The 25,981-nt window shown below is 39.3% G+C and overlaps 3 protein-coding genes across 3 annotated transcripts; all 3 read right to left on the reverse strand.

Moving 5' to 3' along the window:
• Positions 1 to 4,891: 4,891 nt before the first annotated feature.
• Positions 4,892 to 13,174, reverse strand: skap2 (src kinase associated phosphoprotein 2; the record flags this gene model as incomplete). Its single annotated transcript, XM_079241368.1, has 12 exons — positions 4,892 to 4,984; positions 8,831 to 8,943; positions 9,666 to 9,740; positions 9,894 to 10,025; positions 10,183 to 10,246; positions 10,554 to 10,678; positions 10,805 to 10,888; positions 11,112 to 11,192; positions 11,946 to 12,044; positions 12,557 to 12,582; positions 12,697 to 12,802; positions 13,135 to 13,174. 12 exons carry the CDS (start codon positions 13,172 to 13,174, stop codon positions 4,892 to 4,894), a joined length of 1,038 nt encoding a protein of 345 aa, XP_079097494.1.
• Positions 13,175 to 16,321: 3,147 nt separating this feature from the next.
• Positions 16,322 to 18,032, reverse strand: hoxa2b (homeobox A2b). Its single transcript, XM_079240261.1, has 2 exons — positions 17,595 to 18,032; positions 16,322 to 17,128 (listed from the first exon to the last, which is right to left on the reverse strand). The coding sequence occupies exons 1-2, from the start codon at positions 17,980 to 17,982 to the stop codon at positions 16,440 to 16,442; spliced, it is 1,077 nt and encodes a 358-aa protein (XP_079096387.1). The 5' UTR covers positions 17,983 to 18,032; the 3' UTR covers positions 16,322 to 16,439.
• Positions 18,033 to 23,775: 5,743 nt separating this feature from the next.
• Positions 23,776 to 25,079, reverse strand: hoxa9b (homeobox A9b; the record flags this gene model as incomplete). The annotated part of the gene is made up of 2 exons (XM_079240639.1): positions 23,776 to 24,127; positions 24,563 to 25,079. 2 exons carry the CDS (start codon positions 25,077 to 25,079, stop codon positions 23,889 to 23,891), a joined length of 756 nt encoding a protein of 251 aa, XP_079096765.1. The 3' UTR covers positions 23,776 to 23,888.
• Between the last annotated feature and the right edge of the window lie 902 nt (positions 25,080 to 25,981).

Below are 25,981 nucleotides of genomic sequence, written 5' to 3' on the forward strand. Positions count from 1 at the left end.
AGACGGAGTCTACAACCCACACAAGTGGCTCAGGTAGTGCAGCTCATCCAGGATGGCACATCAGTGCGAGCTGTAGCAAGGTTTGTTGTGTCTGTCAGCGTAGTGTCCAGAGCATGGAGGTGCTACCAGGAGACAGGCCAGTACATCAGGAGACATGTAGGAGGCCGTGGGAGGGCATCAACCCAACAGCAGGACAACTACCTCCTTCTTTGTGCAAGGAGGAACAGGAGGAGCACTGCCAGAGCCTTGCAAAATGAGCTCCAGCAGGCCACAATTGTGCATATATCTGCTCAAACAGTCAGAAACAGACTCCATGAGGGTGGTATGAGGGCCCGACATCCACAGGTGGGGGTTGTGCTTACAGCCCAACACCATGCAGGACTTTTCATTTGCCAGAGAACACCAAGATTGGCAAATTTGCCACTGGTGTCTTGTGCTTTTCACAGATGTAGGCAGGTTCACACTGAGCACATGTGACTGACGTGAAAGAGTCTGGAGACGCCGTGGAGAACGTTCTGCTGCCTGCAACATCCTCCAGCATGACTGGCGGTTGGCCCTGGGTTCTTCCTAATGCAAGACAATGCTAGACCTCATGTGGCTGGAGTGTGTCAGCAGTTCCTGCAACACGAAGGTATTAATGTTATGGACTGGCCCTCCCGTTCCCCAGACCTGAATCCAGTTGAGCACATCTGGGACATCATGTCTCGCTCCAACCACCAGCGCCAAGTTGCACCACAGACTGTCCAGGAGTTGGTGGATGCTTTGGTTCAGGTCTGGGAGGAGATCCTTCAGGAGAACATCCGCTACCTCATCAGGAGCATGCCCAGGTGTTGTAGGGAAGTCATACAGGCACACAGAGGTCACACACACTACTGAGCCTCATTTTAACTTGTTTAAAGGACATTACATCAAAGTTGGATCAGCCTGTAGTGTGTTTTTTCACTTTAATTTTGAGTATAACTTCAAATCCAGACCCCAGTTATTTGAGTGTTCCCTTTATTTTTTTTTTAGCAGTGTGTGTATATATATATATATATATATATATATATATATATATATATATATATATATATATATATATATTTTTTTTTTTTTTTTTTTTTAAATATATATATGTATGTTCACATACAGTAGACTCCTCTATTATACTTAAGAAGTTACTAAACTTAAACAAGAAACTCACACTTATGAAGACACTATTATTGCTATTTCCTTTGAGGTACACAGCAGTGATGGTGTTGTTGTGTCAGTTTGTACTGATGAGAAGGTCCATGTGTAGCCTAGACACTAATTTAGCTCCTCTTAGCTTGGCAGGATCTGAACTTGGACATACCAAAGCTGACATTGAATGGAAGTGAAGGCAATAATCTTCTATCCAGGGACTTATTTAGCTTTGCAAGCTCTTGTAACTCGACCTTTATACATTCACTTCCTCTGTCAGAGGGCTATTTTACCAAAATAAGCTATTTACAGATTTGACATTGAGATGGGACTTCGTCATGAATGTGAGCGTCTTGCAACCAGAGGCATTGAACTTAGAGCAGGAGAAGAGAAGAAAGAGGAAACTGGGGTGATCAATTTGCACAGGACTGGCAGATGATCAGCTGGAGCGCAAAAGGGTGTAAGTCCTACAGAGGGCTGTAATTTCAGTTGGAACTTCACATGTGTCTCTGACCTGCATTGATTACAAGCAAGGCTCCCAAGCCATCCAGGGTCATTACTCACCTCGCTAACAAGTACTGTAAATCAGCTGCAGATCACTAACCTGATATTAGAGCCACTGCAAGAAAGTAAACAGGGCCAGATTACGGTGCCGGCAGCCTTATAAATAATCTGCAGCGAGATGGATCAGGGGTGAAGTGTGGGAGATGTTTATAACAGGTGGACAAACACCTGCCACTTTGATAAGCCTGATTTACTTTGAGTGACATGTCAGCACATAGCTCTACCCTTCCTGACAGGCTGGACTGCCAACCTCACACCCTGGAACATGAGTCCTGTTTGTACCAGTGATGTGTACAGTAAGTGAGAGAGATGACGAGCCAAACTGCAGCAGTAACAGCTTCATTAGTATAAAATATCTGCTGTATGTGAAGGGGCATAAACTGGTAGCCTGCTTTCTAAGGCCAGAAAAACTGACTTTCAGACCCTGGAGCAACTTGTGTCTCCTGCTCCAGACACATGCTGGTCCTCTCTTGACATCAAGCACCTCCCACAAGGCTGCTGGAGGGAAAAGAGAGCAGACTGAAAACATGTGAGAACATGTGGTGCTGGTAATAAATGAGCCATTTAGGCCCATATTTATTGGCCTGCTACTAACCCTGGTCTTCCCCTCATAATATTACACATTGAAAAATCACTAAAATAAAAACAAATCTGCACCTCAAATTGCAAACATATGAATTTTCAGAACAGCCTGTCATGGCTGTTGTTAGCTTTCACTTTAAATACATCATGTCTTCTTGCAATATCATAAGCCAGCAGAGGAAACTAATTCATCTGCTGCCATGAGTTATGTTAACAGAAACTGACCTCAATTAAGGGTGACTTACATTTAAAAAGTGTCTATTTCGAATTTTAAGATTTAGGCCAGGAGGGGAGCTTTAATGGAATGCTGACATAGGGCCTGTCAGAGAGGTGATATATTTCCTGCAAAATGCCTGGGGACACCACATAAATAAGCTTGAGGTATTCCTGACAGAAACTCTCCATGAAGCTGTGATGTGACCTACTGCTGAGTGACCTGGTTAAAGAGCAGAAGAAGCAGCTGACAGCCTGATCAGGATTACATCTCTGAAGTGGTTAAGATGTGGCTTTTAACCCTCTTCTCAATTTTGAATGCAATGGCATAAAACAACGGCAATATTTTTTAATGTAGAAGGTATGAAGTATTGAGGATTAATGTCTAGTTTATAACAAATGTTATAGTTGGCAACTTGTGTCAGAATTACCTATTTGAACTGTAAGCCTTCAGCGTGAAATTACTACCAAAGCAGATTTTATCCCACAGGGGTTAATTTTGTTTTATATTTCCATCATCTCTTTCAGCGAAGCCAAATTTATTTATTATTACCAAGCAGCTCAATCTATATATTTTTGGCTGTTGGAAGTGACTCTTTATGGTTTAAAGTATTAATTAGTGATATTCTGGTATCATTAGTGTTATTTAGTGCTCAGAAGATTAATGACACACTGGCATTTATCTTCAAAACATTATATCTTGATGTTAAATTGCAATAAAAGCACCTGTATATTCTGAGGATATGGCAATCCAAATCAAACTGGAGATGGGGTGAAGTTGACATCCATTAAGGAAACTCTTTATTGGCACATAAAACTGAGAGGTAGCACATAGCCTTGCTTGCCTTTGACAACCTGACCCATTGCCAAATAATAAGAGATGGGCTTTTTGGAAGGAGTTGCCACACTGTGTCAGCAGTAAGGAAATATGTGTTTATGTATTTAAATCCACAGTTTGTTCTTTTACAACAAGAATTGGGTTAAAATCCTCACTTTCATTTGTCATCCTAGTGGCTTAATTACCCATTGTTCAAGTTTCGCTCTACTGCCCTAAAACAAAGCATTTGTTCTGTATGTTGAATGTTGTAGACCTACATCCTATAAGTAATTATAGTTATATATTACATCTCCAATTAGTAGGGAAGCTTTATCTCTGCACTATACCATAAAGACCAGGATTTATGTTTGCTTTGAATGTCACCCAGAGGACAGAGGACTATGGCTCATCACTCAGCAGGAACAAAGCAGAGGGACAGGAGCAAGAAGAAAAAAATAGATACAGTGAGTTATTGGCTAATGAATGAATTTTCTTTCCATTTTCCTCCCAACCTTGAAAAGCCTTGACAAGGCCATGTACTCTCTACATCCAAATATAAATGAAGACATTACCCTAATGTACAAAATTGTTGCACAACTACATTTTAGTGAGGAGATTGTAAAATTATTTGTACAGTACAAATGTGTCCTCAGTGGAAAATGCTCAGCTAAGGCCACATTGCCTGCTGTCAAACAGCCCCTTAGAGAGCTATAAGCACCCCAGCTTTCTATGTGGGTGACTGCCTTATTAGTGCACCTCAGCCATTTCACTCAGACATGTGGCACAACCTACCATCTGCCATGCTGTGATCCTCTGCCCAGCAAAGTCTCTCAGGTGCCATAAAATAAAAATAAAAAGTTCCTTCTGAAGCTTAGGACAAAAGTGCTGACCAAATGAATAAAAGAAATACAACGGAGTCTTTTAACCAGGAAGATGTGCACATACTGCCAGCTTTATTGTGGTTAATATCAGTAGGGACTTCACTGCACGGCATTAAAGAGGACAAACAATGTCATTCATCATTCAGGCTGAACCTATATTGATTAACATTTTTCACATAGATTTTTGTAATTAATTTATTCTCTGAACCCCTCCTTCTTTTCTTATGGTAGCTGTCATTGTCAATTTGATCTGCAAACATCATGCCAAGATTTGTGTCCTCTGTTCCAGAGGTCACATATGATTATCTAAGGGACTCCATTGCCACCTTGTGGTTTAAATAGAAGGTTAAACAAATGAAATAAAGCCACACAAAAAAAGGGGGTGGTTAATATATTTTTATTAGTTTACATTTACAAAAACATCAAATAAGCCAAAAAGCAGTGTATGAAAATGATGTAAATATCCACAATCTCAAGAGAAAATAAATTCATACAAAATGGTAGAAAAAAAAACAGTTATTCAGATGAAAATATTTCAATCAGTTTCTCACAATTTAGAATAAATGCCAGTCAACATACCATGGATTTATTTCATGTCTTGATCATTTTAAACTGCAAGCAAGAGAAACTAACAGAACGTGCCCAACTTCTATGCAACTTAAATTAGGTTTATTTACAGAGCATACAACTCTGCCAGATAGTTTTTAGGAACAATTCCTATAGCTCCATTCTTCTCTCCGACCCACCAGCCAAAATGGTTGTACTCCTGAAAGGTAAAAGAAATGGATACATTGAAAAACTAATCATACTGAGCTCTCTTTTACTTATAATAATAGCAATTAGTAGCAACAATAAGCAACAGCAGAGCAATTGACATCTAAAATATCTGCTTTTTGCAGTCTTCATCCACATATCAGATACAGATGGGTAAGGCATGCCAAATGACCAAAACAGACCCAAACAAAAACAAACCTCGTAGATCAGGGGTGCCCAAAGTCTGTCCTCGAGGGCTGCTGTGCTTGAAGCTTTTCAATGCGTTCCTGTTCCAACACACCTGGCTTCCATCAAAGGGATCAAACAGCCTATGAAGTTCTGCACAATGAGTGATTAGTTTATGTCAGGTGTGTTGGAGCAGGGATACCTTGAAAACCTGCAGAATTGTGGCCATTGAGGACCAGAACTGGACACCTCTGCAGTACATGCTATGTGATCTAAATATGCTTTGCATGCTTTTTTTCTCTTTTCTTTTTTACTATTTTGCAAACACAATACACTTCTCTGACTGTTTTATGTTTTTTGTCCAATTTTAGTTTTTTTTATTTAATTTGGCACATTTTTATCCCTTAATTCTTGGCTTATTATGTCTTGTTTTGGATTTGTTTGTTTATTGTCATTGCAGGTCATTTCAAACCTCTTAAATGTTATTTTATGTTACATTCTGATTTTATTCTTTTTATAATCATTCTGTGTATAATACTTCTGTGTCCGCTGTATTGCTTTTGGCAATTTTGAGTTACGCTTTGTCTCTTTTCCCATCATATTGTAGCCATTTGAAACCTGTCTCTCTACATATGTGATAAACTTGGCATAATTTTTGGATCATCCAAGTTTAACATTTGTTGTGTTCTGGCACTTTTTGTTTGATCTGGCTCAACCTTTCTGCATCCCCATGAAAACTTTGATCATGATAAATTATTTTGTGTTTTTGTAGTCATTTTAATCTTTGTTGAAATATTGTATGTTAACATTTTTCATTTACTTATGTTCTCTTTTTCTTCTTATCGGATTATGCTTCCTTTGGAGGAATACATTATCTTGCTGGGATAAGATGAGGAGCCCCTACTTCTTTGACTTTCCCTGACCAATGCCTCATAGACCCATTCAGTAATGTATCTGCCTGGATTATCTTTCTACCTGGTGTTAGTTTTAGGATTACACACTCTTTTCTCTCATCCATAAAATAACCTTATTATACACAAAGAAATTCACACATATATCTGTCGCAGCTTGACAAGTAATAGCTCCAAATGGCAGTCAGCATGCTGCGATGAGAGGATACTATGAGGAAATATCTGAGACAAGGGGAGGATAAACTTCCATCTCTTCTATGGACGAGAGCCTGACCTTACATCAAAGCCTCCAAACATTTGAAATCATATCCTGACAGGACTGAAAGATGACAATACTTCTGTAACATTTCAAGTCAGAACTCAGGAACAAGATGATTCCACATCCCTGTTCTAGTTATTGATATGTTTGTATATATGTATGTATAATATATATACACATATATACAGCACTGTGAACAACCAGCTTCTTTAGAGATGACCTTTTATGGCTTTCTCTCTTTGTGGAGGGCCAATGATCATCTTCTGGACATCTGTCAAGTCAGCAGTCTTCCCCATGATGGTGTAGCCATCTAACCCAGACTGAGAGACCATTAAAGGTTTAGGATATCTTGCAGGTATTTTGAGTTAATTAGTTGATTAGGGTGTGGCACCATGACTTTCTAAGATTGAAGTTTTTCACAATATTCGAATTTTCTGAGATACTGCATTTTGGGTTTTCATTTTCTATAAGCCACAATTATCAAAATTTCAAGGACTGAATATATGAAATGTTTCATTATGTGTAATGAATATAGAAAATATATAGGTTTCACATTCTGAAATGAGTGATAAAAATATTGAAGTTTTTCACAATATTCTAATTTTCTGAGTTGTACCTGAAAATACATATATTTTATTTCTTCTTTTTTTTTTTTTTTTTTTTTATAAACACACACACACACACACATATACATAGGGCATGCAGCATATTGTGACAACAAGCACTCCCAAGTCTTATAATCTGCACCAGGGTCCTGACTGGGGGGTCTCACAGTTGAAACACCATACCTATTTCTGAGCTGTGGAATGGGGGAGGGATACAATGAAAAAGGGAGAAAGGAGAATGGAGGAGGAGGGAAGGAGACGGCTGTGCCTTTAGCTGCAGCTGGCTGCTGCAGTCCAGACGGGTTTTATGGCCATTGCCCTCGCAGCAGGCAACAACCCCCAATACCAAGGTTTCAGCTAATGGCACTCCCAGTCTGAGTGAAAGGGCAACTTGATTCTTGGTCCTTTTCCACACACCAAGAAGGTGCAATAAACAGGCATTTGGTAAACGAGCATTGAGAGGTTTGTCTGCCTTGAGCATTTGTGCCTCTCCATTAGCAGTGAAGTTAATATCAGCACATTCATCTGCAGAGAATTAATTCAATGATTCAGATTTTTGAAACCACATGCTTTCTATTGAACATTGTGCCATTTGTGGAATTGACAAGCAATGTTTTCTTTGGCAACTCAGCAACATGCTTTTATCGTTCATTTGTGGTATCAACTCAGTTTTAAAGCATGCTCCTTCTATATTATCCAATTTAGGATTTTGTAACTAATGTAAAGTCATTTCTTGTTGTACCTATGAATAGTAAACTCCTCATAGGAAAGTTCTGAAGCACGTACAATAGTCTTCTTTACATTTTGCTGCCACTAGATGGCAGACTTGAATTTTGAAAAGAGACGTGGCCAGTTGACAGCAATGTGTCCCAGTCGACTCCATGCTCTATAGAAACCTAACCAGACAGGAAATATAGCCTCTCTAGGTGGGCTACATGTTACAATTTTCTATGATATCCATCTTTTTATTTTCAAACTGATGTCTAAAAGCATCCCGTTAAATGTATCACAACAAAATCCACTCCAGTGCTCACATGAACCTGCAAAGTACAAAAAGTCTCCTGTCTAGTTACATAATAAAGGTACAGAATGGCCCCTCAGTTCTCCCACCCTTGCTGAGCTGACAAGCCTCGGAAATTGTGCGTCCACCACACGTCCTCACCTGCTCTTAATGCTAAGCCTGAGTTTCCTGAGAACATACATTCCTATTTGGCGAGGTGAGAGAGATGTCTGAGAGGTGTGTGGGCTCAGGTCTCCTCAGCGCCTAGTATGGCAGCAGTGACTCTGTGCTGAAACAGTCCAGATGGAAGTGATGGAATGGTGCTCTGTGCCAGCTAAGCTCACCCCCGGCCAACAGCACTAAAACAGTTTCCGTTGTGACACAACTAATCCCCATCAGAGTGCCACAGAAAGAATTTTGCCCAGTCTGCCTTTGACCAGCAGCCGTCCACCTCTGGCAACAGGCCAAGCCCTGCCAGTAATGAATCTAAATAGTCAGTTCCTCAGAGGGCCTCAAAACAACTCACTTATTTAGGTGGTCCATGACCAGCAAAACCATTTTAACTGCAAACCATTTCTTAAAGTTTGAAATAGAGATGGATTTTTGCGTCATGAAAACATTTTAAGAAGAAAACATTTAACATCACCGTGAGAGCCATGTTGAACATAATTGATGTATTTAAAAATGTTTTAAAAATTGTGCCTTTCAGTTAATCAGTCTGTGAAGACAGCTCTCTGACAGCTGTGCCAAGTAAAGCACAAAAATAGGTTTTTCTGTTCAATACTTTAAATAAAGTTGTTGCTCTCTCGAGGCTCATTTCATGTGAAGCTTGTTGCCAGACCATTAACAATACAGCACTGGCGAAGCTGATTACGAGCCAAGTAATCTCTATACATACTTTGCTCAAGATGTAGACGGCATCTCCACGTTTGAAGGACAGCTCATCTGGGAGGTCCCCAGCACAGTCCCACAAGCCCTGGTAGTAGTTATGGTAGTCTGTGCTCTTATCAACTGGATGGGAAAAGAAAAAAAAAAAAAAAAATCGGTAATTAGGTGACAACTTATTTTGTTTCAGCAGAATCAGGTTCAGTGTACAGCTCTGTTACTCTGTTGTCAGCACAAAGTTCATCCAGCAGGAGGCAGTGCAGAGCATACAGCAGGATTTAATGGTCCAATGCTGCCTAAAGCAACACAGTAGCATTGTTCCATTTCCAAGCTTAAAGGGCTATTCATTCTGTGCAGACTTTGAGCATGCTCCTGGCAATGTTTTCCTCATAAAGAAATGCACAAAGAAAAATTGTGTAAACTGTTATGCTTTAACCATGTTGTAAACTACGTCTTGGTAGCTGCAGTTTACACTTTAATATCAATAACTGCAGCCATTTTGACTTTGGTGGTGAGCCGCTTTGCTTGCTAATTTAATTATGCAGTAGAGAGAGAGACATATAAATACTTCTGTAGCAAAGAGTCCCCCAACACACCATTTATTGTAAAAAGGAAGTTGGTCAGCTGGGAAGTTATTTCCAGTTCTGTTAACTTTCAGTTGTTTAAAGAACTTCCTCTGTTGTCACTTCTTTTAATCTGTGACTTTTTCTGCACAGTCAGAATCATCATTTGTTGGGCACTCTCTTCTATCCTCTACATCATTGGGTAAAATTATTATCATTTTAAGAATATACAAGTGACAGGCTTGCATACTTATATTAAGACAGAAAAATGTCAGGTTTGTGTACCTGCAGAAGGAGGAGCAGGCTTGTTTGATGGTTCAACCTTTGGAGGAAGTTTTGCTGGAGTGGGCATGTCTTCTTCTGAAAAAAACATCAAACTGATACATTACTTTGTGTGGTTTACACTTGCTGATAGCCAGATAATAGACCATTTGAATTAGGGAAAAAGTAAACCATATAAAAAATTAGATTTACCCAATATTTTTTGGATATTAGTACAAAATATGAACAAACCTGGAAGCTCTTCATATATTTCATCACCAGGTTCAGTTGATGTTGAAGGTGTAACAAATTCGGTAACAGCTTCAACATCATCGTACAACTCATTTCCTTCCTCGTCTTCTTCTGGGATGATGCCTGTCATATCTACAAAAGAAAGGAGAACATAGATCTGTCTGAACCAAAATTATGAAAATGCCAATTTGTTCCTCAACTTAACCAATTCTTATGGTAGCAATAAAGTTGGTATTTCAGATAAAAACAGAGCATAATAAAACATTTTTATGACTGGAAAAGTTCACACCTTTCAAAACAAAGTCTATCTGTTTCACCCATTCATCCGCCTCTTTCACCGATGACGCACAAAACTGTGGTGAAAGAGGAAAGAAATGAAAACTGCAGTCAATGAAGTGTTCAGTTCAATATGTGTTAATTAACATAAACAAATAATACTGCATTTATGCATAGTAAAACGTTCCGCATGGAAAAGCATGAATGTTAGAGACACTCATTTAGAATTTTTAAAATATGCAGACTGGATTGAACCTGTGCAGAGTGAAATGAATGATCCAGTTTTAAAAATAAATCTTAGTGGTCAAACACATTAGACTCTATACATAGGAATTACAGATTTAGGTTGATTACAACTGAAAGATGTAAGGCAGAAAAGTATACCTGATAGACTCTTTTGTCTGGAGCAGAAATTTCAAAGCAGCAGTCTTTTTTTGAGTCTTTCCGCAGGGTGTTGTTCATTTTGACGGAGTACCCTATGATACTAAACTCACCTTTCTGCTGCTTATCTGGTTAGAGGAAAGAAAGACATCACTGATGGGTGAAATACAAACAGAAGTAATCCTTCTGTGGAGGTTTTCTCAGGCATTATGTGATGTATACACTTTGAAAAATATGAGAAAAATATAACAAACCTTTCTCACTGCCATAATAGTAGAAGGTATGATGGCTCAAAGCACACCATCTTTTCTGCCACTCAGTGCCAAAAAAGCTGTGATCTGCACATGTAAAACAACTACATTAAATCTAAAGAAAGACAAATTTCACATATATGGTAAAAAGTAAATGAATAACAAAAGCACTGATGAACAATGTTATTTTGTAAACTCCATTCTTCTCTGTAAAGCTATCCATTATTATCTGGTTATTGTTAAAAATGTTATGGCTAAAAAATAAAAAGTTAGAATCCTCTTTTCTAACATGAATTAGCATAACACCAACCCTTTCTCCGCTTCTCAAGATATCCGGCTTTAAAAACAGAAGTAAGGTCCTGAGCTGGCACAGGTGGTAACTGTTGGGTACCTGGAAAAAGAGGTAAAGAAATCCAAATATATAAATGTAGCTAAACTCATCATCATCTTGTTTTTTTTTCTATACAGAAAAGTACAAAGAATACTCTAAAAAAATGTACAGATGGATTTCTGCTCACGCTTTACCCTCATGTATTTGTTTATTTGATAATAATTAACCGCAAAAGTCACAGAGCCTTTAATCGGGAATGTTTTACTTATCAGTGGAGGTGGTTTCCCTTGCAGCATGCAACTTCAATGCGATGTCCAAATGCTGTGTCAAAATTGCTTTGTATGAAAGAACAGCCATAAAACTAGCAGCTGCTCACAGCCTATAAACTCACCTAATCACCAAGGATTTCCCTTATACTCTACTTAATAAAGTAAACATAACATTTTGCTTAGACAGCTGTGACAGTTCACACTGGGTTTAAGTTGCTGTATAATGTTTATTTCCAACCTGCAGCTATATAGCAGTAACTTTCAGCTCCCTGACTGTTGGCTGAGAACAGTAAAATATGCTGTGACTATCAAAAGGGTGGGGTGATGGAAGTGCTGGTGGGTTGCAGTTGTGCCCTCAAATTGCTTCCCAACTATGTTGCCAAGTTACAGTTGGACTGTCTCCCTCATTGTGACAGTCAGTCACTTTCTCCAAGGAGCAGACGTAGATTTGTTTATTTTCATGCCACTTGTCCCCTGTGTTAATCTAAAGCTTGTGAGCAGTTGTTAGTCCACTCCAGTAGTCTGCTAAGGGCCTGTGTCTTACCCTCGCATGCATCATCATCCTTGTCTGTGCGCTCTGACTGCAGCGACCCTCCATCGTTGTTGCTGTCAACTTCCTCCTGATCATCTGAGTCATCTCCACCTAATGGAGTACACAACAAGCTGTGAAGTGATGGTCATGACCAGGTTGTGGTGTCATACAGTGGTTTTCAAAATGTGTGTATCTAAGCATAGGCATTTCATCAGTTCAAATGATCTTTGTCCATCCTATGTTGTCTGGTATGACTTTTATCCTTTTAGCTGTGAGTTTTGATAGTGATCTGTATTCCATGACCTCCAGGTTAGGAGCGACTAGAGCAGGGGAGGGCAACTCTGCTCCTCAAGGGCCGCAATCCTGAGAGTGTTCGGAGTTTCCCTGCTGTAACACACCTGACTCGTATCAATGGGTAATTAGCAAACTTGAGCAGAGTTTGACTTCAAGCTCTGCACAAGTCTGCAAATTAAGTCTGACAGGTATCAGGATGTGTTGCAGCAGGGAAATTCCCAACACTTGCAGCACTGCGGCCCTTGAGGACCAGATTTGCCCAGCCCGGGACTAGATTAACAGTTGCAGATTTACTGAATCATTCGAAAAGGAAAAAGAATAACACTCACTTCTGTCCTTGAAATCTTGTGGGAAACTATTTGGGAGAAGAAATTGATATAAACAGCTTTAAAATACAGCAGAAGAGCATATTTAATAATTAAACAATTTAAAACGGGAAATGCTTTAAGTAAGGGTAATGCAGCACTACCTTTGTTTAACGTCTTTGATTCGTTTTATGAAGATGTCTCTCCTCTCTTTTGCCTTCTTGCTTAAACTTTCCCCTTTTAATCCATCACCGAGGAAATTCTCCAAATCTAAACAGCATTCCAGGTGAAACATTCATGCATGGTGTGGTTATGTCAAGGCACAACAACGCAGAGAAAGCAGCAGCTTAAAGGTTTGACGCCAAATATTTATGAATAACACTTTGTAAAAAAAAAACCAAAAAAAAACGTGTGGTTCGACTTGATTTGGCGTTTTTAAAAAAAAAAAAAAAAAAAAAAAACACATCCATAGCATACTGAATGTATTCTTCTTCCTCTTTTTGAAGAAAAAAAACAAAGCAAAACGATTTAAGACTTGTAACAAAAAAAATTAACGCGGAAAACAGCGCAGTGTAAATAAATAAAAACTGTATAAATGTTACCTGAAATGAGCGTCGTCAGCTCATCGGGAATCGCGCGCATTGTAAACTTGTAAGGTTGAGGTTATTGCCTGAAGCAGTGGACCGTGGCAGCAGACTAACTTCTCCTGATACGGAAGCAGCTCAGGCTCAGTGACACGGAAGTCCACTTGCTAATTATAAATGACAACACAGTCCCGTAGCAAGACTTTAACCAACCTGCACTTTCACAAGCTCCACACTGACGTTTTTTGTAGTTGTTTTAATGGAGTTGCTGGTGTTCATGGAGTATTATTGTCTGCGGTTAAAGTATTGATCATATGTTAGCAGATTGAACATTTCCCTGCCACTCAATGGTGCTCATTATCTGTACATTACAGGGCTCTGGCTCATTTTAAACAACGATGCAAGCACTTTAGGTTTATGAATATGTCAACGCTGTAAATCTCAACAGATCGTTAATAGTTGATGAGTCTGCTGGTTCAACGCGTTTCTACAGTCGCCTCCATCTTTTTGCAGCAGATAAGAGTTCGGCTGCACTTATTTAGATAATGGGAAATTACTGTGCATATCTTTTGACAAACCCCATGGTGAAATCCATGCAGCAGTGATGACGTGAGAAAACAAGAACTTCGTCCTTTCATCAAGTCAAGCCAGTGCCTCCTGGTGTATCGAAGACAAAATAGTCTTTTGTCTTGTTGTTTATAAAGATGTCCATCATTCATTTGTCATCTTTGACAAGCAGTATCACCCAATCCAGGCTAAAACGACGAGCCTTTGAACCTTATAGCTTGTTGTGGAGAAATGAGACGGAAACCTCAGAGCAGTAGACCTACTAAGAAGAGTTCTAGATTTTACTGCAGCTGCAGGTGTTTCACTGTTTATTCAGAGATGTGTGGAGACGTTTCATTCACATCAGAGTGGAAAAGATTAACGAGAGCCTATAAACCATGAGATTATGCTTTTTTTGTTGTTGTTGTTGTTGCTTTAAGCATCTATGCTAAATAGATATAGCTTCTTATCAATTTGAAAATTACTATTAAGCATTTCAGATTCTTCTTGTATATTCATTTCTGCCCTTTCATGGTTGTTCTTGCCAGACATATGGTTACTGCTACCATTTTCTGATGTCACTTCCTGTTTAGTACTAATGCATTTTTTATGAGCCATGTGGTCATTTAAAACCTGACCCTCTACTGACCTGGCAGTAGTTCCTCCCAACTTTTTGGAGGAGTGGAGAGCCAGCTTGACCTCTGACCTCTGTGTGTGTGTGTGTGTGTGTGTGTGTGTGTGTGTGTGTGTGTGTCTGTGCAAAAGCAGAGGGGTCCACTGGCAGAGAATTATGTCCAGCTTCTCATAAAGCTTCATCTTGCTGACATTGCAGAAGACTTGTTTGATGGCTTCCTTTCCCTTTAATTGCTCACATAATAAATTTGTAATCTAATTACAGTGTTAATCGTGATGTGGTGCTGAGACACAGTAAGCTATTTCAATAATAAAACCGAACATTGTCCTGAAAGTGGACTCTAATACAGCTGAAATGATTAACAGTTACAGAGGCAAAAAGGATCAATGAGTTTGGAATTAATAAATGACCACACCATGGTGATGTTTGCAATTAGTATATCCTGTAAACACTACAAAGCTGACACTGTGGCCCAGTTGACCTCAGAGGTTTCAATAACATCCTATATTTTATATGAGGCGCATACTGTTGCTGCCTTGTTTTCAATTAGGCTAATGCACAATTAGCATCACTCACAACCACTTTCAGTAGAGCAGTTCATCAGATCACTTCACAACTTTATTATTCCTTTATATTCTTTGCTTCTGATTCCGTGCATTACTGTCAACTTGTTGCCCCTTGTCTCCATGTAGTGGACAGATTCACAACATATGCACGCAAAATAAAAGGCTCTGAGCATAAGCAGCAGAATAAAGGCAGAGATACCGTCCTGTAGTTGGAAAAGCGCCTGAATCAGTGGGATTGTTAAATTTGTAATTGCTGTCTTTAGCTTTACTTTCCTAACAAAACATTTTCCCTGAACGTTAAATAATGTGTTACAATAAAACCAGCTGCTGCTGCGTTACGGAAGGTCTCTAATGGAGGGTTGAGCTTCAACTAATTGGATGTAATTCCATTAATGATAAAGCTATGGGAAGGATTAAAAGATCCCCATTTTATTCAGAATAGTGTTTTGTTTGTTGTTTGTTTTCTTTTACTATTGTTTACATTTTGTTGTGTTGTTTTTTTAAACCTATTTTTAAATATTCATTTAACATAACATAACACAACATAACATAACATAACATAACATAACATAACATAACATTAGGAAGCAAATATGACTACATTCCCCTGCTGTGTGATATTTCATCACTCTACTGCCAATGTGTTTTGTTGCAGCTAAAAAAAAAATCTGCCAATTTAAAAATCATGTGAATTTATATATCAGCTTGTAAACTATGTATTGCTTCGACTTCTTTGAATGAATCCTGCAAAGCTTTAAATAATAAAAAGTTTTGACAGCTACACCGCTACGAGGCGCGATTCTAATTCAAACAGATAGAATTACATCTCGGCTCAGGCTATAAACAAGCACCCTCTGTCCTGTGAGTTTTATAGGCAATAAAATTTAATGAGAAAGCCAAGAGAAGTCATAGCTTTTGGCCTGGGATTCCTAGCAGGCAATTCTTACTGATTTCCTTCTTTCTTTCTGTTCTTTTGCAAAAGCTTTTTCTTTATAGCAACAACGCAACCACGGCAATGTAGTCTATTGGGGTGAAATATCAACGAAATCCAAAATAATGAGAAGCAGTCATGTAAAATGGCTCATTGTATCATATTTTTTTTGTATTTCACAATTAATTATAACAATTTTTTACATTGAATATTACCCTGTCGTATCTTTAATTTAAAAGGTATTGGATTCTCCTTATTTTTAATTCTCATGTATTTTTCTTAACAGTTTGTTGGTTTTGTGGCTATTGTTGTAAAGTGTGTATTGGCCTGTTTATTTTAGTAATATTTAGAATTGTGAAACTAAACATAAATTCTTACGGTTTCTGTCAGTAAAATAAGACCAAAAGCAAAAGTGGTTCAAATTAGTATTAAGTTTTATTTCAAGAAAAAAATATTGATCTCCTTTGAAATCCATATAAAAATAAACAGGCGATGTCCTCTTTGAACCCTGTTGGAATAAAATCCACATATAGGCAAAATAGTAGTTTTGCTTCTTCGGTGTAACTTACCTTATTTGTCAGAGCTCTAAATTTTGCTTTAGCCTAAAATGACTCAACATAACTGAGTAAACGTCAAACGATGTCATTCAGTAGCTGAGGTTTTGTAGGTCCATTGTTGTAAGCGTTTCTGAAAAAAGCTGGAAAGTTTCTGATGGTAATGGCAGGGGACTCTGAATTGAGTCCGATAAACTCGGTGAGAAAGAAGACGAGGGGGAGAAAACTTGGAAATCCTGCAAGGAGGCGTCCAGGCCGGAGGAGCTATCATTGTCCTGGCCTATTGTTGCCACGCAGATTGGAACAGTGGGTGTCGGGTTTGGAAAATGTTTCAAATTTTTCTCATTGCTGGCCAAAGGGTTAACAGTTAGGCATTGGTTGTCCTCATTGTGTCCATTCTGACATTGTTGTGAAGTCAGAGTATTTTGGTGGAAATACCTTTCCCTCTGAAGGAGCGACGCGGCTGCGCTGCCGTCCGTCGCCTCCTCAAACTCGTCTTCAGGCTCCTCATCCAGGCACGCGTACTTCCCCTCACTGTCCCGGTTCTCCTTGCAGTGGGTCTGTCTTTTATGTTTCATCCGTCTGTTCTGAAACCACACTTTCACCTGCTTTTCTGTTAAATCCAACAAGGCTGCGATTTCCACTCGCCTGGGTCTGCACAGGTATTTATTAAAATGAAACTCCTTTTCCAGCTCCAGAAGCTGAGTGTTGGTGTAGGCAGTCCGGAGCCTCCTGGATTCCCCTACACCTCCAACTGCACTGTCTGGGATCTCAGGAGAACCTAAAAACAAACAACAAAAATAAAAACAAATGTAGATTTTTAATCACAGCAAGGTCAGTGATCAAAACATCAACACAGGTGAGTTGAGGGGAAAAATTGGCTCCGTGGGGTGAAACTTGTGGCAAGCGAGCACCAAGACTGGCAAGATTTATGGGCCCCGGGCTGAATATGATGGGTCTGCGTGGACAGAGCAGGACGGAGGGTGAAGATTAATGAACATAGCAGCTGCTGGTCCGTGTAAGAATAATCCATCACTCTCTATTACTGTCAAACATTAACGCTCTTACACTGAATCGCAAGTCAGTGCAATACTTGATGAGATTAAGCAAGCTTAAATCAAAAATCCTATGGTGGATTTAAGGGACGCCCACGTTGTACAAGGCCCAGGGTGCAGCACCTTGCCGAGGGGGGAATTCTCAGACAACGAGAGGCATTTTACATATGGTTATAAATCATCATGTCTTGCCTTGGGGGGAGAAGTAGTAGGGTGAGTAGTCAGTCGTCGTAGTTGCAGCAGCAGCGGCTGAAGAAGCAGCAGTAGCAGACTGGGTCTTCTTGATGCCTTTCTTTTCCTTCATCCACGGGTATTCCGGGGGTAGAGCTACTGCCTGTAGCGGGGTGCAGCCTTTCAGAGCTTGCTTTGAGCGGCTGTGGCGTGGGTGGACGTTCAGGCTCAGGCCAGGGATGGTTTGCTCAAAGGGAGGAGGAATCAGTGTCGACTGTGAAAGCGCTGAGCTCTTGATTGATGAACTCTGAAATGCATCACCGACAGGGTTAGAGAAAGATGTCAGGCACTCAGCGAGCGACGGCTGGCTGTTGATAAAACCGCTTTCTCGCCCAAATTCGTAATTCATCTCCTCCTTCTTGTCTTGAAAGTTCACTGATTCAGAGGAGGGGCAGAAATTATATTTAAAAAAAATTAATAAGCAGTTAATTTTCATAAACTACTTAACCGGTTATAGTCGTTTGGAGACCTCTATGCCTTAAGTATTGCTTTCATGAGGACATGGTTGGAATTAGACCGTGCTGCTTGTCACATGACTGAATCTGCCCAATGACAATTTGGGGTTTTATCAAAAGAAGCCACTGTCCCCTGTGATTGATCGAGAAAGTCTGAGGGGTAACGCCTCACTCCGGGGGCAGGGGTTGCTTTATTTACACTTTTTTCCCTGTTAGAAAGGGGGTGCCGTTAGTTCACCACTGACCGCCCTTTCCAAACCACTCAACCTCATGCACACACTCACACACCTCAACACACCCAAAACTTACCGAAGTTGCAGTTTTTGCGCGTCCATGCAAATGCGCTCGTGATGCCCGAAAGACTTTGATTTTCTAAGAACGCAAGACCACAATGAATGCATATCAGTTCCCAGGACATTTATCTTGAGTGTTTCTTGAAGTTTCTCTCTCAGAGGAGAGCAGCAACACCATGCAGACACATCTCTACTGACATATTCGCCCCTCCCCCAGCATATATAGAGACAGACCCAGAAATAATTATATAACATATTTCAGCGTGGTTTTGCCTTCTGGTATAATCTGAACGCATTCCTTTCTGTATGATATCTATTTTATTCGGTTAATTATTTAAGGTCTTTTCAAGAAGCCACATGGGAGAGAAAAAGAGCAGAAATGTAGGATACTGTGAATGTGAGGTTGAGTTATTTAACATTTGTCACTGTTTTACGGTTTAAACACATCCTTTACATCTAGTTTTTTTTTTCACCTATTCTATAGAAATAATGTTGACCCAAGACACCATGCCTACACTTTAGAATTATAGGTCTTAACTGAGAAAAGAAACCATTTGCCAGTGAAGTGTAAAGCTCTGGAAAGGTGGGGATCTGATGGCTGTTTATTGCTCAGGCTCTAAACAAAGAGCTTGGTATCCTGCGCGTGATCAATCTTTCTAGCCAAAAGGTCTGACAGCTCCTTGCCACTAACACGTTTAAACCTTCTAACACGCTGTTAGATCATGTGTAGTCAGTTAGAGGGCAACCTCACTGAGCAGAGCTTTGCGTTTTCATCTCTGAAATGTCGGGATTTTGGTGAAAGAATGGACGAGACGCACAACCAATGGCGCATAACAGCACCTCTCCGCAATCATTTCAAAAGAGATAAGAAGTTCACAGCGGCTTATAAAGGCGAACGTACAGATTTTTTTCCATTGCTAAAAAGGACTTTACTGGGAAATAAAAATACAGAGGAGAAAGGATTTAAGATTATAGAAACGGAGGGAGCAGCTTTTGCGTAGGAGCAATTGTTTGCGGAGGTGAGTGGGTGTTGGCATTCAGCACATCCCATTCACTGCCGTATCTCTCACTCCGCTTCACCCTTTAGAAATCATTCTTTTTTTGCACAAATTAGACTAATATTTGAAATGATTGCCTATAAATCTATATTTTGCTTAGCTGTTGTGAAAATGTGTCTTGAATATAAGACAGGTCATTTAAAAAAAGAGTTTATCCAACCTCTATCTATAGCCTATAGCCTGTTAAGTTAATAAAGAGGTAAAATAAAGAGCTGCTTTTAAGTCTTTATTAAAGTGTTGAATAAATTGAATACAAGCTTCTTTTCAGATACCTTTTTTATTCTTTATATATCTAACCATATTAACTCAATGTCGTTTCATTCAAATCTGCACAAAATTGTAACTTAATATTAGTTTCACACCTGAGCAGATTTGAATCTGAAGAAATTAGAATAACGAGGAACAAACATTCCTCTTGGAGAAAACACAGCTCTAACATATTCAATATAATACATATGCAGTAGACTGAGACATGATATTATCACCCTACAGCATCATATTTATGTATTATTTCTCTCTTGCTCAGACTTTTGACGACGAAACCGGATTTTGCTGGATGTTGTGAACAAATGTAGACTGAACGGTGTCTGGATGAAGCAGCAGCGACACGATTCCCGTCTGTTCTGAGCCGTCAAGATAGAGACATCTGGGAAGCAAGCCGTCCAACAAACCTGCGACCACAAACCAAGTGATATGGACAGTTCACATTGGAGTCACCCCCAGCGCAGATGTTGTTTCTATTAAGTGATCATGACGTGCAAATGTTTTTTCCATCCAAACACTAAATAAACAATAATTTTGTGGGGTTTTTTCAAGATCATGGAATATCTCATTTGACGTATACTTAAATATATTTTTATGAAAGTTTATTTATACAAAAGTCTCATATGTAGGTTGAAATGTATGCATTAAAGTAAATATTGTATTTTGAACAACAAGATAACCTAATTGTTTATTGTATGTTTTTTTGTTTTTTTTTTGTTTTTTGTTTTTTTTTGTCATGAAAGCTGCTCATACCATTTGACGTTATTGAATAATATTCACCCCATGAGCCTGGATGTGTGTCATAAAAACAAAGACAGAATTTTCACATTGCAACTTTATTTATTGAGCCTCCAGGATTTATGGGATGATTGGGATAACACTCCAGAGCATATAGGCCTGCAAATAAAACAACTTTGTATGAAAATGTTGTGAGACGCTCAGAAGCTTTTATTTTGTTTGTTTATTTTGTTAAATATATTTTCTGAAAATCAGTTTTGGATATGTACTGCTATTAATACTATTACTAAATGAAATTTATGTATAAGACAGGCTGTATGAAATGATATCCACTGCTTAAACAATATCTCAGGCTATTTCGTCCATGTATTGGGATCCTCTGTGCCAGTTCTGTCTCTTCACCACGTTGTTATGGCGTTGCGTAAAAGTGACACGCCATTTCACGCAGACTTTGTGTTTCACATGTTCATTTTAAGATTTTTCTCGTGTTGCTAAACTAGCACAACAAATGGTGAAAGTAAGGCTGAAAATATAGAGCAGGTTGTCGGCCTTTGACTGTGTAATGAGCTGGAAAAACGCTTTTAATAAGTAGCATTGGCACACCGCACGACTTGGGGAGTTATTAATACGTTATTTCATTTGACCAGGTTGGCCTCTTTTGGATTTAAACGCCCATGACCTGTAATGCAGCTGGGAGAGTCCAAAACAGTATATCCATTAATACGCCTTTTTTTTTTCTTCTTTTTTAAAAGTGAACTCATTGCCAAAGTAGCGAATATTTTTCAGGTTTATCACATAAAGAATATTGCAGAAAAGTCGGTGAGGGTAAATTGATAAGTGTTTTAACTAAAATTCAAAAGTTAACCTGCATCAGCCTGAGCTATCAACATTGTGGTCACCAGCGCTGGTCCTTCAATCTAAATGCGCTAAACGTTTAAGCAACTGATAAAACATGGGAAACCATATCATTCACATCCACTCGGGATTCGTCAAGACTAGAGATTGTGGCAGTGAGGTGTGTAACAGACTTTCCTTCTCCTGCAGAGTGGCCTCCCCTGTTACTGCAAGGTGTCAGAAGGTGTGATGTATTGGGGTCATAAAAGGTCTCCGCAAACAACTTCCTTGCAACGCTCTGTGTTTCTGCTGCATGGCTCCTCATGTGGCCGCTTACATACACGATATCCATTCTGTAACATTCAGGGGGATCAGACAGGAATGCCACAAATGCGCAACATTGTTTTCTGTGCCGAACACTACTATTTGTGTTTTTGGCAGAGGGGTATAATCTATGTTTAAAATATAATTTAAAATGTTTCAAATGTTCAAATGTTTAAAATATAATTTTAGCTTTAGCTCCGACAAAATAATTAGAGGACTCATGTTGAGAACGTTTTTGGGCGAGAGAAGGGCAGAATGGGTGAGGTGGAGAAATGGCGGGAGGGCTGGTGAGAGCAGGGTGAGTAAAAAGCGTCCTGTATCTCCTCTCTTGTAGCCTGCAGAATGTTGCGTTCATGGTACATCAATACACTCCCTCCTGGATGCCGACCTCCACTATAGATATTGTCTTTATGTATCAGACTCCAGCTTTGTGTTCTTTTCCATTCTGTCTAATTTTATAGACAATATGGGTTTTTTGATCTAGGTCAAATATAATAATCCACAAATGCAGATTAAAGAAGCACACGTTTCCCTTAAAAAGAGACAGAACCGAAAAGAACACAAAGCTGGAGACTGATACCTAAAGACAATAACTGGAGGTCTGCTTCAGGAGGGAGTGTTTTAATGTACCTTGAACGCATCATTCTGCATGCTATAGGATGAACCGCTGCCTCCACCTGCTGGTCGTGAAGGCGCAGCATCGAAACGAAGCACAATTCCGAAATTCAACAAGAAAAATGGATGGTGAGTTCTTATCTCAGTGTTTAACTTAAAATGGCTTCAACAAGGTGTTTATTTCTTTTTAAATGCGTAGCTTTAATCACAATGATTGAAAATAAAATGAGTCATGTTTGTTGTTTTGGAGTGCTGAATATGCTCCCTGAGTTTGCGGATATAGTTGTCCTGCTGCGACAAAACAACAAACGGATGTTTCTACTTTGAGACAGATTGTTGATTGAAAGGCTATAAAGTAATTAGAAGACAGGCCCATCTGCACTGCTGCAGTATCCTGAAACCCTCCTCTAAAATGTGCGTATCTGTGTGTGTGGGTCTGTGTGTGTGTGTTGCCTCATGCGTCTCCTTCTGCAATATTACACATCTGACCATTTGCTAGAACACAATCAGAAAATGTTGCTTGACTGTCAGTGAGCCTCCAAATGTTTTGCTGTTTTTGCGTCTTATAAATAGTTTAGGCAATGAACGTAGTATTTCTGCAGAGGGAAACTAGTGTAGTTTGAGGGTCAAAGACATGAGAGGCAGATCTTTCATCACTGATACCTGCAAATGTAGATTGGAATTAAACACTAAGTTAAAAAATCAATACAATTTGATTTTGCTTTAATATCTTCTCACTGTCTCCGAAACATTAGTTATGATGTTTAACATATGAGGGCTGCTCCTGTGTTAATTTCCATAAAGTCCTTCATTTTTCCTATTATTCAAGTTTATATTGAGGATGAATACTTGAAATTACCGTGTCCAACCCTTTACCTCAACTTATTAGTCAAAATATAGCTGAAAAAGTAAGCTCACCCTTACCATTCCTATCAATCCTAAAATAATAGCAGTAATTGTTTTATATTGTGCACATATATCTGGAAATCAACCTCATGTCAGCAGCTAAACAGAAGCCTTTTAAAAGGGGGGAAACAGGGTGGGGAGGGCTTTGGCAGACTTTTCCAGATTTCTGTTGCTCATTTTGGTTGTCAGCATTAGCAGTCGGTCGTAAAGCTCAATAAGATGTAGCCTCATAAAAATTCCTTGTGTAGATCCCTGTGTGTTTGTGTATTCCTCTGTAAGATAAATATATAGGTTTTTTTCTTTTTCATGTTTTTAATAAGTAGCAAATCAAAACCACATAATTGTTTTGTTCTGTACAAACTACTCTTTATTTTTTATGGAAATAAGGAATGAGGTATTTCACGTGTGTGCATGTGTTTCCACAGAATGCAATAAATTCCAACATGTTAAAAAAAAATGTGTAAGGCCGCTAAAAAATAATTTAAACTATGTTCATAGGTAGCTGAAGAACATTCAGGTAGTCAAGGATAAATGTCATGCATATAACAAATGGCAATAGAAATGTGTGCGGAAAATACAGTACAGGACATTTAAATTCACCACAAGACATTTTCTTCTCTCACAGACATCAAACCCTGGAATAGAAAAAAAAAAGAAGTCTGTTTTAACAACACCAATTTACAACAACACGTGTAGCCAGTTGAGAACATTACGCCCACCCTACCCACTCTCCTTTATCAGGTTCTAAACCACCACCCATCCGAAAGATTAGCTGTCTCTCCGTCTGTTTTTGTTTTCTTTCTTCATCTTCATCCGACGGTTCTGAAACCAGATTTTTACCTGTCTTTCGGTCAAATTCAGGAGTCTCGCTACCTCATATCTACGATCCCGGGGGAGATACATGTTATAGAGAAATTCCTTTTCTAGTTCCAGAATCTGATGCTTCGTGTACGGGCAGCGCTTTTTCCTGGTGGGCTTTGCATGAAGCCAGTTGGATGCTGGGTTGTCTGAAAAATTAGATCAAGAGATAATTTGTTAATAATCTCTAAATAAGATTGTTTGGTATTTTTTAACCACATTTGTTCATTAAACCTATGTATCTAAGTAATAACTCATTTGAATAAGTAATGGTGTCAGGTCATACAACCCTAATAATCTGCCATGAAAATACTTATTAGATTTTACCCTGAAACCGAATGTAAAAATTACAATAAAAAAAAGCATTCCTATGGTGATATAATTCATTTGAAATATAACATAATGCACGAGTAATCTTTGAAAATAAACAGCTTTTAAAAACATGCAGATATGAGCAAACCCCATGAAACAAGATTGTGAACCCAAAATATTTATCGATATTTTCAGTTAATTACATTGTAATTTGTTCCATCTAAATAGGTCCAAAATGTGATCACAGAAAAGGGAAAAACTGCGTGGCTTACTTGCATCTGGCTTAGTTTCTCCATCTGCAATCTGTTTCCCTTCGGCGGCTTTGGAGGTGGATGAAGTTTCGCAGTGAATCTCTGCAAGGGACGCTCCGTTTTCAATGCCAGACAAAAGAGGAGTGTGCGTCTCTAAAGTCGTGCATTCAGCATTCTCAATCAGAGGTTCTGGTTTTACCTCATAATGCAGGGATGTGGACGGTAATCCTGTTAAACACAGGGACGCAGAGAGGGGGTCCAAAGCCCAGGCGCGCGTAAACACATCATCGCTGTCTCCGCTTGTGTAATGGTGATGGATATAAGTCGAAGTGGCTGAGTTTGGAGTGTGGGCCGAGATGGTACTCCAAGATCCACCAAGAATAGAAGATTTGGGCTGCAAAGGGCAAGACTCCTGTTCGCCATATTCGGCGATGGCTGCCTGCTCCACCCCTGCAGCTAATGAGTACCTCGGTGTCATAGCTTCCTGCTCAGAGAGAATGCGCGAGTCAACAAAGTAACTGGTTCCCAGCGTCGACATTACTGAGGGAAAATTGACACAAAACACAAGCAGGGGAGTGGAATCAGCGCGCAACGGTCCTGAAATTTAGCAGGAGGAAAACAATACAATGAAATAATGTTTTCATTGCATGGCATAGGTGCTGCTTCTGTGCACCTCCAAGGAGCTGAGTGGGTCCAGTAAATTCACCTCGTCCAAGGCTGGATACGGCGTCCCTAACACGTGACCGTGGGACAGAACAATAAATAATAAATCAGCCTATACTGCTCAGCTAAATGGCGACCATTTCCCTCAGCATACTTTAATAGCAAGTTCTCGCTCTTTTATTGGCAAATATTTCCTTTTTATAAGCAATAAACGATGTGATCTTTGTTAAGAGATTTTTATTTTAGGGCAAAAGAGGTTTTGTTGTGAGTCGTGACGAGGCTGTTCATACAGTGAATACGCATATATAAAGGGAACTTATCGAACAAAATCGTTTAAAGTGTGTGAGTGCAAAAATTAATGATGTTAGACTAATTAATAGCCTAAATAATGACGTCAATGTATGTAGCATTCATTTAAAAAAAAAAAAAGAGCTGATTCTACTGGTGGATAAAGAACATTCTAGTTAAACCCTATACCACTTCTCTTTATCAACTGAAGTGAAATGTGATTAAATGATCATTAGATTTTGCAATGCCTAAGGGACGCACATGGCTCTGTCTGCAAGGGTGGGTCTACTTTGAAAGCAATCCGAAACGGGAAGCGGGGTGAAGTGATTTGGGTGCTATATAACGGTCCTGTTTTTATCATGGGCAATTGGGTTGTTTTTCTTTAGGTTACAACCTGGCTGTCTAAGCTAAATATCACCAATAAAGTTCAGCCTTTGTGTCCCTTTTTCTGCAGTAAGCAGACGCATCCGGCGTTTTTGAGGCAACTGG

Source organism: Telmatherina bonti (genome assembly GCF_933228915.1).
Source record: "Telmatherina bonti genome assembly, chromosome: 5".
NCBI classification, from domain to species: domain Eukaryota; kingdom Metazoa; phylum Chordata; class Actinopteri; order Atheriniformes; family Telmatherinidae; genus Telmatherina; species Telmatherina bonti.

What these genes read in the sequence shown, in the direction of transcription:
- hoxa2b (XM_079240261.1), bottom strand. Translation starts at nt 17,982, where the DNA reads ATGAATTACGAATTTGGGCGAGAAAGCGGTTTTATCAACAGCCAGCCG. An exon ending in CTACTACTTCTCCCCCCAAG is followed by an intron (nt 17,129 to 17,594) that starts GCAAGACATGAT and finishes GTTTGTTTTTAG; the next exon opens with GTTCTCCTGAGATCCCAGAC.